This window comes from Pungitius pungitius, chromosome 6 (assembly GCF_949316345.1).
Source record: "Pungitius pungitius chromosome 6, fPunPun2.1, whole genome shotgun sequence".
In the NCBI taxonomy this organism is placed as follows: domain Eukaryota; kingdom Metazoa; phylum Chordata; class Actinopteri; order Perciformes; family Gasterosteidae; genus Pungitius; species Pungitius pungitius.
The window spans coordinates 22,334,906-22,353,900 of record NC_084905.1 but is presented as its reverse complement, the minus strand read 5'-3'; the positions used below and the strand labels follow the sequence as shown (position 1 = coordinate 22,353,900).

The window sequence follows — 18,995 nt, the reverse complement described above, 5'->3', positions numbered from 1 at the left end:
ACGTCATAAAGTAAAAATATATAGAAACACTTAAGAAGTACAAGTACCTGAATAATGTTAATGTACTTGGTCACAATATATAAATAAGTAATTTAGTAAATGTACTTAGTTTCACATCTTCTACCGACCAGAGGTCCATCTGACATACACTTAACATTTTCTATTGTTAAATTTCCTGATTTGTTTATTAATACCTGGTCAATAAACCAAACCTAACGTAATGCTTTGTTATAAATCACTATTACTGAATAACGGGAATAAGTGATTTAACCTAATTCTTGTTTATTTACCGAAATTAAAGACATTGACCCAGATTGTGCACTGCATCCAGGGTTTCTAGTCGATAACAGATCAGCCTCCCGCTGCTACAAGTGATGGCGTTTCCAACCCAATAGATGTAAATGTATCAGTTTATAAAATACATTCGACATACAACACATCAAAAGAAATATGTATTTTGTTTCATGCCTGGTTTAGACCATGTGATCAAAATACTAAATAATATAATTGTTGAATGTGTTGCGTTCGATTTGTTGTAATCGTCGCTCTATTCGTAACCCTGTGTGTGTGTGTGTGTGTGTGTGTGAGTGTTTGTGGGGGGGAGCTAGCTCCTAGCAGCTAGCTAGTTACGCAGTAACGTTAGCGGTTTCGCATCGGGCAGCTAGTTAAACATCAGAGCGATGCCTTAGACGACATTTATTTCTCCCTAAGATACTAAAAATGATGTCAAATGATAGCAGTGGACACCGTTCGTTACAATAACCAATAATCACCGATGTTCGCAGCGGACAAATTGTTTTTTGCGGCGGCCACATATTCCGTTCTGGGCCGAGCTAGCTAAGTAGCTAGCGTAGCTACCGTTAGCCTCTTAGCACCGCCGATGATGGCTGAGCCGGGAAGCGGGTCGATAAAGGAAGGTAGGCCCGCACAGTTTGTTTTCACTCAGTATGTAATCTCACTATTGGTGAAATCAAGCGGTACTAATTAGCACATGCTCTTCAGTTAATATCAACCTTATTAAACCTCGAGTACGTCCTATGTAAAGATATTCAGCTGGGCAACCAACGTTATATTCGGATGGAGCTAATGTAGCTCCTTGGTTAGCAGCGTCAGAAAGCGGGTTTAAAGGCGGAGCTAAAACCCAATAGCATGCCCTGTGATGGGCGCGTTAATAGTTAAACCCCCCTGTAGCCGTGTGGCACGTTAGCCTCAGTGCTAACCGTATAGCTAACTCCCATTGGTACCCGTTTGTCTAGAGTGAGGAAGCTAGCTGTGTTTGTTCTGCTGTGTTTGGTTTTATGGTTAAAGAATCACGTCGGACTTCCACACTTCTCTGTAAATAGTCAATTAAAGCGCAGGTTGTGAGCAATTATTATTAAATGTCTTAATGAGTTTTTCAACGTTAGTTAACCAGTTTGAGCTATTTGGGTGTTAATACTATCAATGTTCTGAATCGTGTGGGATTACTTTATTCTAATGGAGATAAACTGAAATATGGTTTAGTTGTAATTGTATGTATGTATTTCCCTATATATATATCCCTGATGTCCTTACACAGCTCTCTGGTGTTAGCCATTGCGGAGAGGTTGGAGTCCGTTTGATTGAGTGTGTGGACAGGTGTCTTTTATACAGGTAACACGTTCAAACATGTGCAATTAATACAGGTATTGAGTGGAGAACAGAAGGGCTTCCTAAAGACCAGCTAACAGGTCTGTGGGAGCCTGAATTCTTACTGGTCGCTAGGTGATCAAATACTTATGTCATGCAATAAACTGCAAAATCTGGATTTTCTGGATTAGTTTGAGATTCGGTCGCTCACAGTTGAAGTGCTTTGTAAGTGGGAAAACCAAAGCTATTAAATGTATCCTCCGCTGGAAAACCAAAGACAGCAAATGTATGAGGACAAAAATAACATCAAATGACTGATGATCATGATGATGAGGAGGAGGAGGAGGATGACGCTCATAAGAAGGATTGGTACGCCACAGTTTGACGGGGCGGGGGCGCCTCCTTGATATAATGGTTGGGAAAATACTGTGATGATGATTATGATCCTGAGGATAGTGAAGATTATGGTCATGATGAGGAGGAGGACGTTGCTCATGATATATCTGGGCTGCCTAGGATGTGTCCACCAGCAGCAGTCAAACTAAAAGACTGGCTTCTGATGATGTCATGATCTGATGATGTCATAAGGACGAGGGGCAGCAGTGACCTCAAACATGAGGTATAGTAGTACACGCTCGGGGTACCTTTACTTCCTGTTTTATGTTTATCAATATGGTTCATGATTGAATCTTCTACCAAACTGAAGTCACATGATGCGATGCCCCACAGCATTGAAGGGTGAGAACATGAAGTGGATGAGAAGTGATTCTAACATCAGTAACTAATAAAGACTTAAATATAGAAGTAGGGATGGGACTGATAAACTTAAACCAATAACCGAAACGAACAATGATGTTAAAGAACAGTGTTTTTGCTCATTACCAAGGCAAATTCATAAGAGTTAGAGAGACAGTAACTATTAAAAGTAAACTGTAAATATAAATAAATATAAAAACTTGCAGCCTGCGTATGTGTATGCGCGCACGTGTCTTTCACAGCGAGGATGGGACAAATGTAGACTTTCTTGGGGGGGGGGGGGGCTGGGGGAAACATTACCTTGTTGAATTGAATTTCTGTGGTAATTGCGTTCAAATGAGTCACTTCCTGAAGAGCAGTTATATGTTGTGATTTATGGTCTCCGATGGATACGTGATGATGTCATAGTTTCCCCCCCACACAGCGTTTTGCATCGAGGCAGAGAAGATCCATTCTGGTCTCCTCTGAGCAGACCACCTTCTCCCACATGACTTGTGCTAAACTCCAAAAGGAATTTCTTCTGATTACCTTTTTCTTCTTGCCACTCATCAGTTTGGGTTCTCCATGTCACGTACAAAGCTCGGCATGTTCTTTAGAAGGTAACCTCTGCTTCATACTGAGCTACATGATGTTCTCTAACACTCTGAGGCCTCCACAGAACATGTGTATCTACCCTGGGATTAAATGACAGACCGGGGGACCCGATCTACTAATGATGAGACTCGTGAGGAAAATGAGTTCCACCAGATCTTAAATAATATATATATATATATATATATATGTGTGTGTATTTTATTTTTAATAAAATACACACACACAGGAGGGAAAGTGGTCCAGCACAGAGAGGCCGTGAAGACTGTGGATTTCCTTTGAATCTCAAAGAAACCAAATCCCTTTTAGTGATGCAGGTCGGTCAGTTACTCAAAGACCACATTAACCAAATGAAGCAGTCCAAGAGGGTTTTAGTACCACCCGGATAAGAGGAGCTGTTGTAGGTTCACTCTTTTATCCATTCCTCAAACCCACAGGGTCATTATGATGAAGAACCTCTCTTCTTCTGAACAACATGGCCGAGAGAGAACCACCTTCCACAGGTCACGTGTCCTTCATGCTGAGAGCAACAGCTTCAGTACTTCAGGCTCGTAGTACTTCAGGCTCGTAGTACTTCAGGCTCGTAGTACTTCAGGCTCGTAGTACTTCAGGCTCGTAGTACTTCAGGCTCGTAGTACTTCAGGCTCGTAGTACTTGAGGCTCGTAGTACTTGAGGCTCGTAGTACTTGAGGCTCGTAGTACTTGAGGCCTGTAGCACTTGGCTGATAAGACACTTTTGTTTTCCAGTGGTTACAAATAGCTTTTATCTACCACACTGTCTGGTAGCGGTTAAGATGAAAATGTCCATTTTATTCCTTTGTTAAGGAAAGCTCCTCCTTATGCTCAAAGAATATTGAATCTGCTTTGTTTTGTACTCTGACGCGTTGGTGACGCGTGGTGTGTTCAGGGTCTGTGGGAGAGCGGATCAACTGACCATGATGCTGGTTTGAATGCTGTAGATGTGGAGTTAGTTTGAATAAAAGAGCGTTAACGCTGATCATCTCCTCCCCCCACCCCCCTCCACCCAAGCCTAGACCCTGTATCGAAATTGGCTGGCAACAAACGGAGTGACCAGCCAATCAGCCGAGGCGGGCCGTAGCGCCATGGCGTCCCGTCAGAGGAACTCGGTGCGCATCCTGTTGAGCCGGGAGCGAGGCTCCCAGACCTTCGGCTCCCAGAGGCTCCTGCAGCTGCTGGTGGAGGAGAAGATCCGCTGGATGAAGTGGCAGAGTCAGGTAAGAGGGGAGAGGCAGCAGAGAGCATTCTGGGTATTTATTCTAGTCTTAATGGCTCCTTGTGTTCTTTCTCCTGATGATGTCCCTCACAGAAAGTGGAGCTGCCTGACAGCCCCCGCTCCACCTTCCTGTTGGCCTTCAGCCCCGACAGGTGAGACCCAGACCACAGAACCCGTTTCTATATGTGAGTGGGTTCCTCTAACTCCTCCCCCTCTCACAGAACCCTGATGGCCTCCACCCACGTCAACCACAACATTTACATAACGGAGGTGAAGACCGGAAAGTGCCTGCACTCCCTGGTGGGCCACCGGAGGACCCCCTGGTGCGTGACCTTTCACCCCACCATCCCAGGCCTGGTGGCATCTGGCTGCCTGGACGGGGAGGTCCGGATCTGGGACCTGCATGTGAGTACTCAGCGGTGTCCTGTTGTTTATTCACCTTTTTCTGGTTTTATATTTTAGTAAACAATACTATTGGTGACATTTTGGCCTCTAGTTTACGGTTCTGTGTTTTCAGAGAGCCCCTTAGGTGCTTTTCACTCCTTCTAGACTAGCATCAAAGCCTCATAAAGCCCAGCTGTGATTGGTCTGCTCGCTACATCCTTTCAGGAGTCTCACAGCATAAAGCATTTCACCTCCAGACCACCAGGTGGAGTCACCTGGTTTGTTGAAGACGAACCACAGAGTGACGTCTTTGTGTGTGGAAGTTGTTGGTTTTATTTTTTATGTGTGGGCTGAACCACGATAGGAGACATACAAATACTATTTTGCCCCCTGTAAACTGCCGCCATTTTTAATACGAAGAGTTTTTGACAAGTGAATGAATCCGTTTGAAGAGTTTTTGTCGGAATCAATCTGTAAATATGAACCACTGATACAACCCGCCATGGGCGGACTATGAGGACGCGATGATGGCGTCCTCATAGTGGAGGGGTGAACAAACAAGTCGTAAATGAACCAACGACCTGCTCCATCTGCAGAAAACATTTGCTACAGGCAACCAGGGGCTAAAATAATACTGTTCTATTCTGGTGTTGTGAGCGGTTCTAACGGGTTCTCCTGTGGCCCCCCAGGGCGGCAGCGAGAACTGGTTCACAGAGAGCAACGTGGCCATCGCCTCGCTGGCCTTCCACCCCACGGCCCAGCTGCTCCTCATCGCCACCAACAACGAGCTCCACTTCTGGGACTGGAGCCGCCCCGAGCCCTTCGCCGTGGTGAAGACCGCCAGCGACACCGAGAGAGTCCGGTGGGTCGGGGGGCGGTTCTGTTGAATAATGTTTAGCAATAAGAAGTGTGACCACAAACTGAACCCCGTGTCCCCCCCCCCCCTTCCAGGTTGGTCAGGTTCGACCCTCTTGGTCACAACCTGCTGACGGCCACCGTGAACCCGTCCAACCAGCAGGTGAGAGCTCTTGACCTTTGACCTTTGGCCTTGTGCCCCGGCGGCCTCACAGCGGCGCTGTCTTTCAGAGCGAGGAGGACTCGGAGGTTCCCATGGACAGCGTGGAGATGCCTCATTTCCGTCAGCGCTCCTTCCTGCCCTCCCAGCCGGTGCGCCGCACCCCCATCCTGCACAACTTCCTCCACATCCTGTCGTCCCGCTCGCCGGGGGCCCCGCCGGGGGTTGAGCAGCCGCGACCTCCGGGGGAAGGGGGGGGCGTGGGAGAGCCTCCCGGCGTGCCCCTGGCCCAGTACACTGGCGCTGAGCGCGCCCCCCCCTTCCTGGGATGCACCCAGCACCTGGGCATGGTGTGCCTGTGCAGCCGCTGCGCTGCAGGACGCAGTGCCGACGCCCCCCAGCCCGACGCCCCCCCCCACGACGCCCCCCCGCCCTCCACCTTCTCCTCGGCGCGCACGGAGCCCAGGCAGCCGTCAGAGCGCCCCTCGGCCTTCACCTCCGTCTACTACAGCGCCGGCGCCTCCCTTAACCCCCCCGCGCCCAGCAGCGGGGAGGCGCACGCTGCCCCCAGACCAGGACCCGACTGGACCCGCAACCTGCTGAGTATGAGGGAGGGGGGGGTCGGCCCTGGAATGCTGCCCCCCAGGACTTCCTCCTCCTCCATCAGCCTGCTGTCGGTGCTGCGTCAGCAGGACGGCTCCTCCCACTCCCCTGTCTACACCTCCGCATCCGAGGGGCGGGGTTTCCCCCCCCAGCAGGGAGACCCCGGGGGGCGGGATGCCGCCGGCACCAGCAGCGGGCACCACCCCTTCTGGGACGGCTCCCGTGGCAACACGGCCTCCTTCCGCAATGTGCTGCAGTGCAACCTGAGCCGCTACTTCATGGAGTTTGACCGCATGCAGGACCTGGAGCCCCCACTGGGGGGGGGCAGCATGGGCGAGGGGGGGCCGGAGCAGAGCCCAGAGCTGTTGAACAACAACATGGACCCAGAAAGGCCTGGGCCTTCCTCCTCTTCCTCCACCTCCTCGCCCACAATCATCCACTACCAGCCTCCTCTCCCTCCTCCCCCCGTCCCCCACAACCTGGAGAACAGTGCCCCCCCCCCGGCCTCCAGGGGCCACCTGAACCGCTGCCGGGCCTGCCACAACCTGCTGACCTTCAACCACGACTCCCAGCGTTGGGAGCGGACCAACCAGGCCTCCTCAACCTCTGCCTCCGCTCTGGAGCCGCCCTCCTCTTCCTCCTCCACCTTCCCTTCGTCATCCTCCTCCTCCTGGCAGCCCGAGGAGGGCAGGAGGACACTAGAAGCCCCGCCCTCGGAGAGCGAGGTTCCCCCGGAGCCCAGCGAGCAGCCCCCTACCACCCTCAGGGGCGGAGGCTCCGTGGCCTTCCCCATTGCTCCGACCCCCACCCGGAGTGGGGAGCAGACCGTGGGCCTGGTGTACAACCAGGACACGGCGCAGTGGGAGCGGGTCTACAGGCAGGCTGCAGCCGGCAGGCCGCTGGAGCCCCCGGAGGCCCTGAGCCAGGAGATGCCCGTGGACCCCCCTGACGAGGACTCCCTGAGGAGGTGGGTGTCTCTCGGTGGCTCGTGGCGTAGCTTAGTATAGCAGCACTCCACCTGTCAATCAATTAATCATCAGCCGGTCAATCAATCCCGATTGACAAACGTACCCACGGTAAGATTACCGATGTCTCTCTTAACGTCTCCTTCAGGCGCCTCCTGGAATCCTCCCTGTTATCGTTGTCTCGCTACGACATGTCGGGATCCAGAGACCACCCCATCTACCCCGACCCAGCCAGGTAACCCCCCCCCCCACCACACCCACTGACCCCCCCCATCACACCCACTGACCCCCCCTGTGCTGTGCAGACTCTCCCCCGCTGCGTACTACGCTCAGAGGATGATCCAGTACCTTTCGAGGAGGGACAGCATCCGTCAGCGGTCCCTTCGGTACCAGCAGAACCGCCTGCGGGCGATGTCGTCCTCCTCCGACAGTCCGGTCAGCAACCCGCCCGGCGCCATGGACAACAGTGACGTGGACTTTGAGGAGCTGGAGTGAGTTGTGTCTCCTCAGTGGGTCCAATGTGACATGTGATGACGAGTTCCTGAGGACCAGGAAACATTTGTACTGTGACATTTATCCACTACAGCAGTATCAATATATCAATAATGTATTCACATCTACACAAACCCTTTCACCATGTAGGTCAGTTTCAAAGTGAGTGAAACTTCTCTCCCTTTGATCCCCACAAGGTGCAAAACACCCTTTAAATATGAAGAGTGTTCAATAAGGAACATTCCAGTAGACGGATCAAGTCTTTTTGTCTCATTGGACCAGTTCCTGTAGCTGCTGAAGAGAAGCATGAAGCTACACCACCATGTCCCCGGTTGGGGTGGTGGTCTCAGGGTGGGGTTGGGTTTCCTCCACACAGCGTTTTGCATCGAGACAGAGAAGATCCATTCTGGTCTCCTCTGAGCAGACCCCCTTCTTCCCCATGTTTGTCTCAGGGTAGATCTGCGTGTTCTGTGGAGGCCTCAGAGTGTTAGAGAGCATCATGGGGCCCAAGGAGCTCAGGGAGGACGTTGTAGCTCAGTATGAAGCAGAGGTTACCTTCTAAAGAACATGCCAAGCTTTGAACATCACATGGAGAACCCAAACTGACGAGTGGCAAGAAGAAAAACCCGATCTACTAATGATGAGACTTGTGAGGACATTTGGTGGCACCAGATCTTTGAGTGATTTCACAGTAAAGGGGCAGATCATGAACAGGTTCCTCCCATGTAGCTCTGGTTCCCTCAGTGACACCCTGCTAGTAGTAGTAGTACCAGCAGCCCTTCCCGTCTGGGCTCCTGTGCCGTGTTCTTCTCTGAGCTCCTCTCTCTCTCTCTCCAGTGATAACGGGGAGCGAGCGAGGCACCGGACCACTCGTAACGCCAGGATGTCGGCTCCTTCTTTGGGTCGCTTTGTCCCGCGGTGAGACGCCTCTGACCTTTGAACTCTAGAGAGCAACTGTATTGGTTCCTTGAGCAGCAACAGTGATGTTAACATCTGACCTCCGCTGTCCTTCAGTCATAAAGCCAACAAACACACCGAACTTACTTCCTGTCGTCCTCCAGGCGCTTCCTGCTCCCCGAGTACCTTCCCTACGCCGGGATCTTCCACGAGAGAGGGCAGCCCGGCCTGGCGACTCACTCCTCCGTCAACAGAGTGCTGGCTGGTAAACTCTCTGTCCCCAACAGGAGAACCTCCACCTTCCACGAAGCCACAGCTCTGAGTGTTACAGCGTCATTCTGTGTAGTGACCAGCAGGGGGCGACTCCTCTGCTCCCATAGACGTCTATGAGGAAATGACTGTACTTCTGTGTAGTGACCAGCAGGGGGCGACTCCTCTGCTCCCATAGACGTCTATGAGGAAATGACTGTACTTCTGTGTAGTGACCAGCAGGGGGCGACTCCTCTGCTCCCATAGACGTCTATGAGGAAATGACTGTACTTCTGTGTAGTGACCAGCAGGGGGCGACTCCTCTGCTCCCATAGACGTCTATGAGGAAATGACTCTACTTCTGTGTAGTGACCAGCAGGGGGCGACTCCTCTGCTCCCATAGACGTCTATGAGGAAATGACTCTACTTCTGTGTAGTGACCAGCAGGGGGCGACTCCTCTGCTCCCATAGACGTCTATGAGGAAATGACTCTACTTCTGTGTAGTGACCAGCAGGGGGCGACTCCTCTGCTCCCATAGACGTCTATGAGGAAATGACTCTACTTCTGTGTAGTGACCAGCAGGGGGCGACTCCTCTGCTCCCATAGACGTCTATGAGGAAATGACTCTACTTCTGTGTAGCGACCAGCAGGGGGCGACTCCTCTGCTCCCATAGACGTCTATGAGGAAATGACTCTACTTCTGTGTAGTGACCAGCAGGGGGCGACTCCTCTGCTCCCATAGACGTCTATGAGGAAATGACTCTACTTCTCTCTTGATTTATTCCCTCAGTAAACATTGTAAACATGAGTTTATGGTCTCAGTCTCTAGTTTCAAGTCTTCTTCAATGCAGCATGATGTTCATTTAGTGAATGATGGTCCATTTAGAGTCAAACAGACCATGAAGAGGGGAAGCTTTAGGGCGGGGCCTAACGCTGATTGACAGGTCTCTAGCAGAGATGTCCTGCTGAGCCCTTGTATGGTCACTTCCTGTTGGTCTGGACTCTTTCCAGCTTCTCACCCCTCGTTGTGCTCCAGGTGCGTCGATAGGAGACGGTCAGTCCGCGGTGGCCAGCAACATCGCCAACACCACCTACCGTCTGCAGTGGTGGGACTTCACCAAATTTGATCTGCCGGAGATCAGCAACGGTACGACTGCGCCTCCTAACCTTTGTTTAAAGCGATAACGTGGTTTATGAATAGGACTTTAGAGATAGTTCTAATCTATGGATCATAGATTTTACACCTTCAGAGCACCACTCAGGGTCACATCAGTACAATGTGTTTCTCTACTGGATGAAGAAGTTCATTTAAAGACTGATGAAGAAGCTGCTGATGATGAGGAAGTTGATGATGATGCGTTTTCTCTCCTGCAGCCTCGGTCAACGTCCTGGTGCCAAACTGTAAGATCTACAACGACGCCAGCTGCGACATCTCTGCGGACGGCCAGCTGCTGGCGGTCTTCATTCCCAGCAGCCAGCGGGGCTTCCCTGACGAGGGCATCCTGGCCATCTACTCGCTGGCTCCTCACAACCTGGGGGAGATGCTCTACACCAAGAGATTTGGCCCCAATGCTATCTCCGTTAGCCTGTCTCCGATGGGTTGCTACGTCATGGTGGGGCTGGCCTCTCGCAGGATCCTGCTGCACCCCACCACCGACCACATGGTGGCGCAAGTCTTCCGCCTGCAGCAGCCTCACGGAGGAGAGACCTCCATCAGGGTGAGTTCCACTAGTGCTTCGTTCTCCTCACTGAGGGCCTCATGGAGTGATGCGTATTCCACATGAAAGCAGACTGCAAACACACACGCTGTTTTCAGTGTTTATTTCCACTTTAAAGGTCATATTTTCCCTTGTAATGTTCCAAAGAGTAACTGCCCCCCCCCCCTTTCAGATGGTGTTCAACGTGGTCTACCCCATGGCTCCAGACCAGCGGCGCCACGTCAGCATCAACTCGGCCCGCTGGCTCCCCGACCCGGGGATGGGTTTGGCTTACGGCACCAACAAGGGAGACCTGGTGATCTGCCGGCCCGTGTGAGTCCTCCTGAAGCTCCTGAAGCTTGTGTGAACGAGAAGAAAGAGGAGACACCATGACCTCTGAAGCCTTGTCGTGGTTCCTGTGTTTCTGGGTCTGAAGCTCAGCGGTTCTTAGAAATCTGTTCATTCTCCTAAAGACGTTACTTGTAAAGCAGCAGAACACTAAATCAATAAATCAATCAGGAGTAATGATTGTTCCTGTCGCTGCGAGTCATCAATCACTAATAACAGATCCTCGGGTTTCCCTTCCTCCGCTGATGCGATTATCCCGACAGGAAAAGGCTTGATGGATGGACTGCAGGTCCATTAGTGGTCTGGAGGAGGGCTGATCACCACTTTGTGTCCTCAGGTTCTACCGGAGCGACGGGGAGAGTCCGGCCGAGTCCAGCAGCGAGCCGCTGTTCTCCGTCAACAACGGAGGAACCCGCCCCCGAGGGTCAGAGCGCCCGGGGTGAGAGCCCGCAGACTCAACACCACGCTCCCAGTGAACATCGTTGTCATGGAAACACCAAATCTCCAATAATCCTTTGTAATCTTTCAGAGGGAACGTTTGAACTAAAACGAGCTCCTCGTGAAGGTCATTGATGAGTCAAAGTGACCATGAACCAGTGAACACAGAGGAACCTGAAGAGCAGATGTCCCTCAGATGGAGACGTTTGAAACGTTTGTACTGCTCAATGACCGACTGGTCCTCTGGTTCTCTTTAAGGCCCAACCGCCCCGGCTGGAGGCTGGACCGGGACATGGGCCTGATGAACGCCATCGGCCTTCAGCCCCGACACCCCGCCCCTTCAGTGACATCACAGGGAACGCAGACGCCAATCATCCAGCTGCAGAATGCCGAGACCCAGACGGAGAGGGAGCTGGCAGAGCCCCGGACCATGCAGCCCGCAACCAGTACGGACCCTCTGTAGACCCTCTAGAGTCCTGATACCTCTGTTAGACCCTCTAGAGTCCTGATACCTCTGTTAGACCCTCTAGAGTCCTGATACCTCTGTTAGACCCTCTAGAGTCCTGATACCTCTGTTAGACCCTCTAGAGTCCTGATACCTCTGTTAGACCCTGTAGAGTCCTGATACCTCTGTTAGACCCTGTAGAGTCCTGATACCTCTGTTAGACCCTCTAGAGTCCTGATACCTCTGTTAGACCCTGTAGAGTCCTGATACCTCTGTTAGACCCTGTAGAGTCCTGATACCTCTGTTAGACCCTGTAGAGTCCTGATACCTCTGTTAGACCCTGTAGAGTCCTGATACCTCTGTTAGACCCTGTAGAGTCCTGATACCTCTGTTAGACCCTGTAGAGTCCTGATACCTCTGTTAGACCCTGTAGAGTCCTGATACCTCTGTTAGACCCTGTAGAGTCCTGATACCTCTGTTAGACCCTGTAGAGTCCTGATACCTCTGTTAGACCCTGTAGAGTCCTGATACCTCTGTTAGACCCTGTAGAGTCCTGATACCTCTGTTAGACCCTGTAGAGTCCTGATACCTCTGTTAGACCCTGTAGAGTCCTGATACCTCTGTTAGACCCTGTAGAGTCCTGATACCTCTGTTAGACCCTGTAGAGTCCTGATACCTCTGTTAGACCCTGTAGAGTCCTGATACCTCTGTTAGACCCTGTAGAGTCCTGATACCTCTGTTAGACCCTCTAGAGTCCTGATACCTCTGTTAGACCCTGTAGAGTCCTGATACCTCTGTTAGACCCTGTAGAGTCCTGATACCTCTGTTAGACCCTGTAGAGTCCTGATACCTCTGTTAGACCCTCTAGAGTCCTGATACCTCTGTTAGACCCTCTAGAGTCCTGATACCTCTGTTAGACCCTCTAGAGTCCTGATACCTCTGTTAGACCCTGTAGAGTCCTGATACCTCTGTTAGACCCTGTAGAGTCCTGATACCTCTGTTAGACCCTCTAGAGTCCTGATACCTCTGTTAGACCCTCTAGAGTCCTGATACCTCTGTTAGACCCTGTAGAGTCCTGATACCTCTGTTAGACCCTCTAGAGTCCTGATACCTCTGTTAGACCCTCTAGAGTCCTGATACCTCTGTTAGACCCTCTAGAGTCCTGATACCTCTGTTAGACCCTGTAGAGTCCTGATACCTCTGTTAGACCCTGTAGAGTCCTGATACCTCTGTTAGACCCTGTAGAGTCCTGATACCTCTGTTAGACCCTCTATACTTACTGATCCCCTCTCCTCCAGATGTTCCTCCTGCGACTCCGTCCACGAGCCATGCAGCTGGCGGGGGGGAGGCTGCGCCTCCGAGCGGCAGAGCGTTGGAGGGCGGGGTCCTGGGTGAAGTGGCCTTGGCGGAGGCCACCACCTCCACAGCCGGTACTGGTACTGATCCACACTGAGGGTGTAGCTTCACTCCTCTTCTCTTACAGTAGACGTCCAGATGTTTCTGTCTCAGACCTCCGCCCCCCAGGAGCAACTCTTTTTCTTTGGTTGACGTCGTGTCGTCTCTAAAAACATCATCATGTGTCGTTTCATCTGTGGTTGGAACCAGGGAGGTCAGAACCTCCTGGAGGTACCAGATGTATTTATGTGTCATTATTTATCGCAGGTGGGAGGAGCTCCAGACTGAAGACGAGAGACATGTTGTGAATTATGGAAATGACTCGTCTATCTTTGTTCAATAAATGTTGACTTTTGGGATTTTACAAAGCTCTGGTTTTATTTAAAGTGTTTTTTGAAGTACAGCCCAAAGATGTGAATAAGGTTACTGAGTCTAAAGGTCAAAGTTCACCAGCCGTCCATGTAATGTGTTGATGAACCTCTTGTAGACCTTATTATGTGTTAGATTAAAGGGTCTCGCAGGCTGTCGATGATCCACCAATGAGACGAGCTGCTCCTGAGTAACGTTCCATCTCGACTCTGATTGGTCCAGGCGAGTCTCCTGACTCGGGCTCCGGTGAAGACGCGCTGGCTCGGATCCGCCGGCTGATAGCCGAGGGCGGGATGACCGCCGTGGTGCAGCGGGAGCAGAGCACCACCATGGCGTCCATGGGGGGCTTCGGCAACAACATCATCGTCAGCCACCGGATCCACCGCGGCTCCCAGACCGCCGCCGGGGCCTCCAGGCCCCCGGACCCCCTCCTCCTGGCCCAGACCCACGGCCCGCCCCCCCAGGCCCAGCAGCCGGCCCCCTGGGCCCCCCGGCCCCCTGCCCTGGACTCTGTGCCGGGCCCCTCCTCCTCCCTCCTGCTCTCGTCCCCCTCGCCCCCCCCCTCCTCCTCTCGCAGCCCTGCCCCCAGCGGTGGGGGGGGCAACTCCTCCAACAGTTACCCGGGCGACCCGTACAGCCGGTAGAAGCCCCTCGTAGCCTTATCTCTCAAAGAAGTGGGTGCTGCTTTGACTCTGAACAGAAGGGACTCAAGGCCCCCCCCCCCCCCCCTCCACCCCCATGCGCTTCCCCCGCACCGCAACAAACCCACCTGAAGCTGAACCGCGACCATTCCTCAGCAGAAAGGGCTTTTACTTGAACGGAGCTCTGAGCTCCCCCCGGCCCGACTGAAGGTTCCTCCAAGTGCCATGTTGGGGGGGCCACACACACACACACACACACACTTACTCCAACGTTCTGCATTTGGTGCCATGTTGAAATTTCATGTGAATTAGTGCTTGATTGAAGTGTTTCAAAAGTGAATTCAGCACTACTTTTATTTTGAAGCCTGTTTTTGTACCGTGTTTAATTATGTTTGCTGGAGGCGGAGCTACATGGGGACTCTGAATCATGACTCCGCCCCCCAACTCTGAATCACGATGATGCATCATGAGGCAGAATCCTGAATCTGAAGCTTGACTCTTGACTCCGCCTCCTCGAGGAAGCCGACTGATCCACTGCATGAAGTGTGTGTGTGTGTGTGTGTGTGTGTGTGTGTGTGTGTGTGTGTGTGTGTGTGTGTGTGTGTGTGTGTGTGTGTGTGTGTGTGTGTGTGTGTGTGTGTGTGTGTGTGTGTGTGTGTGTGTGTGTGTGTGTGTGTGTGTCATTTTACTGGATCACAGTTGTAACTGCAAGAAAAGTTTATTCTTGGAGGTTTAAGTAAAAAATGAAGCGGTGTGTATGTGTGTGAGGGGGGGGGGGGGGGTTTGTGGGGGGGTCGTTGCGCTTTTTTAACATGTAATTTGTAAATGGTCAACAAAATGTAAAATATAAGTGTGGAAGTGAGACCAAGTGTTTGTGGATTAAAGATGGCCGCTGTAAACAGGTCATGCTCCCAGTGTGTTAGTGGGGGGGGGGGGGGTGTAAATCAGCTGATCTTTAAGATCAATAGATAATCGATGAGTCGTGAGTCTTTAGTGTTAAAGAAGTAGATTTGATAAAGAATCAACTTTCTTTGATAATAAATGGGATATTCGTCATAAATTATAAACACGTCAGAACATCAGATGTGAATGAAATGAAACGCTTTCATCTGAGGAGCACAGGTCCCCCCCCACCTGTGGACCACCCTCATGGAGTCTGGTTCTGACCGTTTGAGGCTCCTGCTGTTCCTCCTTGGACACAGGTGGAGGTAGAGGTCCTCCTCCACGTCTCCTGGTAACCTTCGCAGTGATCATCCTGGATGAGCTTCACGTGTGGGCTGTAGACTCCGTTCATGCCACCTGAGTGAAAGCACCGCCAGCTTTCAACGTGACCAAAACGTCAGCCAGAAGGCTCAGGAACTGAGAAGGTCTGTGGTCTCCACCTGCAGAACCACTGCTTTATTGGAGGTGTCTGTCTTGCTAATTTCCTTAACTTCCACCTGATGTTCATTTACAGCATGTGGAATCGAGTCAGTGTTGTTAGTGTGTGTGTGTGTGTGTATGTACATATATATATTAATCATAGGTCTGACGCTGGGCTGTGGGCGGAGCCTCTATGCTAATGAGAAGGAAACCATATAAACTGCTGCTGCTCAGAGGAGACGGAGCTGAGGAGGAGAAAGACCAGACCATCAGGTCCAGAAGGTCCAAGAGCTGTAAGTCCAATTAAATCTACTTTTTTGCTGTTTTATTTTTGATCAAGAATCCTTTTTAAAAATGTATTTTCATAATAAGACAGAAAATGCAATTAGTTTGATTTCAGAAAAAATCTATTTTAATCAGAGATAACAATTCTGAATTTTTCATAATAGGAAGAACAACCATTGGTTCATTAAGACAGGAAACAGTCTCATTTCGTCATTAACCTCGAATCAGAATCCGTTGTGATTTTTAACTGACCAGCGTAGCGTCTTTGTAGCATTGTTGTATTAGCTAGCTATTAGCATAGCATGTACACGAGCTAAAGAAAATGAGGCATCAATGTACACAGAACCAGATATTCACTTTTACCCATAATGCAACTGGGCCTGTGTTTGTGTGCAGGAAAATGGGCGGAGCACCTGACCGCGATCTCAACGCTTCCCTTTGGCTCCTCCCCTGCACTAACGCCTCCTGGCCGTTGGGCGCCAGCCAGCTGGTCCTCGTTGCCGCAGTAACCGCCTCCCTCAGTGCGGTCACCGTGGTGGGAAACACCCTGGTGATCCTGTCCATCAAGGTCAACCGCCACCTGCGCACCATCAACAACTACTTCCTGCTGAGCCTGGCGGTGGCCGACCTGGTGGTGGGCGGGCTTCCCATGAACCTGCACGCGCTCTACCTGCTGCGGGGCTGCTGGCCCCTGGGGGCCGCCGCCTGCGACCTGTGGCTGGTCACTGACTACGTGGTGAGCAGCGCCTCCGTGATGAACCTGCTGGTCATCAGCCTGGACCGCTACTTCTGCATGACGCGGCCGCTCAGCTACCCGGCGTGGCGGACGGGCCGGACGGCCGGCCTGATGATTGGCGCCGCGTGGCTGCTGCCCCTCGTCCTCTGGGCGCCCGCCATCCTGAGCTGGCAGACGCTGGGGGGGCAGCGCGTGGTCCCTGAGGGCGAGTGTCACACTCGGCTGCTGGCCAGCCCCGCCGTCACCCTGGGCACGGCGCTGCCCTCCTTCTACCTGCCGGCGCTGGTCATGGTCGGCCTGTACGGCCGGCTGAGCGCGGCCAGCCGCCACCGGCTGAGTGCGTCCGGTCTGTCTGGGCGAGACTTCTTCCTGAAGCGCCGCAGCCTGGTGACCAGCGACCCCGACTCCGACGCCTCCCTCAGCCAGTCGGACCGAACCCCAAAGTCCGGGAGGAGCCAGAAGGCGTCCGCAGGCAACGCCGCAGGGCCGCAGCCACGTGGCGCTCGGGCCGCCGCTCGCCGCGCTGGGTGCGAGGGCTTCCTACCCAGCGCGGACACGGACTCCTCGTCCAACGCTGACCTCCACCGGAGGGCGTCGGCGACCTCCTGCCCCAGCTTCAGGTCTCAGGACAGACGCAGACGTCGGGTGATGGCGAGGGAGAGGAGGGTCACCAAAACCATCCTGGCCATCGTGCTGGCCTTCATCCTCACCTGGACGCCGTACAACGTCATGGCCGTCGTGGCCACCTTCTGTCACGTGTGCGTCCCGGGCGCCCTGTGGACCACGGGCTACTGGCTCTGCTACGTCAACAGCGCCATCAACCCCGCCTGCTACGCCCTCTGTAACGTCACCTTCAGGAAGACCTTCTGCAGCCTCCTGCGCTGCCGCCACAGGAGGCTGTGACCAGTCAATCAGGACAAATACGACATTACCCATTGGTCCAATCGACTGGACTCAACTGACCAGGACGCCGTCCATCGTACGTGGTCCAACTAAGTGGATCAAACCAGACTTGAGTCTTCAGGATCATCTCCTTCCAAAGGGAGGAACCATGATTCTGTAACCGCACGATGGCAGATGAAGACGAATGAAGACGAGATGATGATGATGATGATGGATATGTTGACATTATGTGTATTTGAATCCTTTGTCATATGAATTGAATGTATTGTCTCACATGACCTCACAGTCCTTCCTGGGGGAGGATCCTCCTCCAACCTTCTCACTGAGCTTTCTTTCCTGGTCTCCACATGAAGGGTTTTCATGTGTCGGGGAGGTCTTCCTGTCTCATGTGTCGACTGTAAAGCCCTCTGAGGCTAATTTGTCATTTTAAATGTTCGATGTGAGGGTTTAAATGTAACGGCTCATTTTAATGCCTCATCGCTCTAATCCATCAGATAATGTTTCTTTAAATGTTCCTGCTGGCAGGAGGCTTCATGGATGCATCTTCATCCAATGAGAGTAATGATCAACTTTAGAATAAGGAGATAAAAACCCAGCCCAAAGCCAAAAGTCTAATTGACAGTTATGAGGATGTTTGTACTGTATCGTACATGTTTGTGTGTAGAAGGACACATAGAACTAGTTTTAATGTGTGTGAATCAGTGGATCCATTATTCAGAATCAATTAAGTTTTTTAAGTGTCAAATAGGAGTCTGCAGGACAGCAGATGCCTTAACAAAACAAAACCTGCCTCAAGTCTAGTTTAGTGACACAAAAGGTCAAAGACAAAAATATCTCACGAAAGGTCAGACACAAGACGTCATTAAATCTACTTCCTGCTGCGCAAAATGTGGTAAAACAAAAAGAATGTAACCTGTGCAAGGTTTTATTCTACAGTTCATCCATCGTGTCCTTAATTTTTAGTTATTAGTTTACGACTGAAAATAATTCCTCAATCTGATTGAAACAGCATCATCTCCTTGACTGAAGGAGATGAGGAAAGGAAGAATTGGAGCTCCTTTCCTCATCATTTCATGGTCAGCCTCAGTTTATATATATAAATTAGGGCCGGGACTCGATTAAAAATATTAATCTAATTAATTAGAGGCTTTGTAATTAATTAATTGAAATTAATCGCATTTTGATTGCCTAAATATTTGACCTGAGAACGGAGAGAAGTAATTTTTTTCACATGGATTTTTATTTTTGTTCAACCAATTCCAGCAGACAAGTGTGTTGTGTTGTGGATTCCAGCCTGAGAATCTATGAGAATTGATGTTGGATTCAAAAGCATCAACAGGTGTGTGGTGGAACAGTGCAGGGAGATAGCAGGAAGGCTGAAGTGTGGAGGATCCTCAGTTCAAACCTGCTCTCTCAGAAGGAGGGTTTGGTTGCAGTCAGGGCTTCAAACTGTAAACTTTGAAACAGTTTTGAGGTTTAGTAAACAATCCCAAGGTCTAATATGAGAAACGGACACAATGAGGCATGTGCTTGAATAGCACAGGGGAACAACTGAAGGGCTGCAGGCTCCAACCTGCTGTC

At 51.4% G+C, this 18,995-nt stretch overlaps 2 protein-coding genes across 3 annotated transcripts; both read left to right on the top strand.

Moving 5' to 3' along the window:
* The first annotated feature begins 579 nt into the window (after positions 1-579).
* On the top strand, positions 580-14,901 carry ambra1b (autophagy/beclin-1 regulator 1b). 2 transcript variants are annotated; one of them, XM_037451432.2, is made up of 18 exons: positions 580-917; positions 3,990-4,190; positions 4,283-4,341; positions 4,411-4,594; positions 5,263-5,435; positions 5,525-5,591; positions 5,660-7,158; positions 7,305-7,391; positions 7,462-7,647; positions 8,486-8,566; positions 8,710-8,810; positions 9,832-9,942; positions 10,170-10,513; positions 10,686-10,825; positions 11,178-11,279; positions 11,537-11,724; positions 13,022-13,153; positions 13,710-14,901. In XM_037451432.2, the coding sequence occupies exons 2-18, from the start codon at positions 4,059-4,061 to the stop codon at positions 14,129-14,131; spliced, it is 4,008 nt and encodes a 1,335-aa protein (XP_037307329.1). In that variant the 5' UTR covers positions 580-917; positions 3,990-4,058; the 3' UTR covers positions 14,132-14,901. The 2 variants fall into 2 exon arrangements, with proteins under 2 accessions (XP_037307329.1, XP_037307328.1); XM_037451431.2 differs by having other exon boundaries at positions 3,985-4,190.
* chrm4b (cholinergic receptor, muscarinic 4b) lies at positions 14,899-18,975 on the top strand. Its single transcript, XM_062562875.1, has 2 exons — positions 14,899-15,783; positions 16,172-18,975. Exon 2 carries the CDS (start codon positions 16,176-16,178, stop codon positions 17,412-17,414), a length of 1,239 nt encoding a protein of 412 aa, XP_062418859.1. The 5' UTR covers positions 14,899-15,783; positions 16,172-16,175; the 3' UTR covers positions 17,415-18,975.
* The last annotated feature ends 20 nt before the right edge of the window (positions 18,976-18,995 follow it).

Bases quoted from the DNA above. Each gene is read 5' to 3' on its own strand.
- chrm4b (XM_062562875.1), top strand. From the start codon at position 16,176: ATGGGCGGAGCACCTGACCGCGATCTCAACGCTTCCCTTTGGCTCCTC.
- ambra1b (XM_037451432.2), top strand. From the start codon at position 4,059: ATGGCGTCCCGTCAGAGGAACTCGGTGCGCATCCTGTTGAGCCGGGAG. The intron at 4,595-5,262 runs GTGAGTACTCAG...GTGGCCCCCCAG, and splicing joins TCCGGATCTGGGACCTGCAT to GGCGGCAGCGAGAACTGGTT. The intron at 11,280-11,536 runs GTGAGAGCCCGC...GTTCTCTTTAAG, and splicing joins CGAGGGTCAGAGCGCCCGGG to GCCCAACCGCCCCGGCTGGA.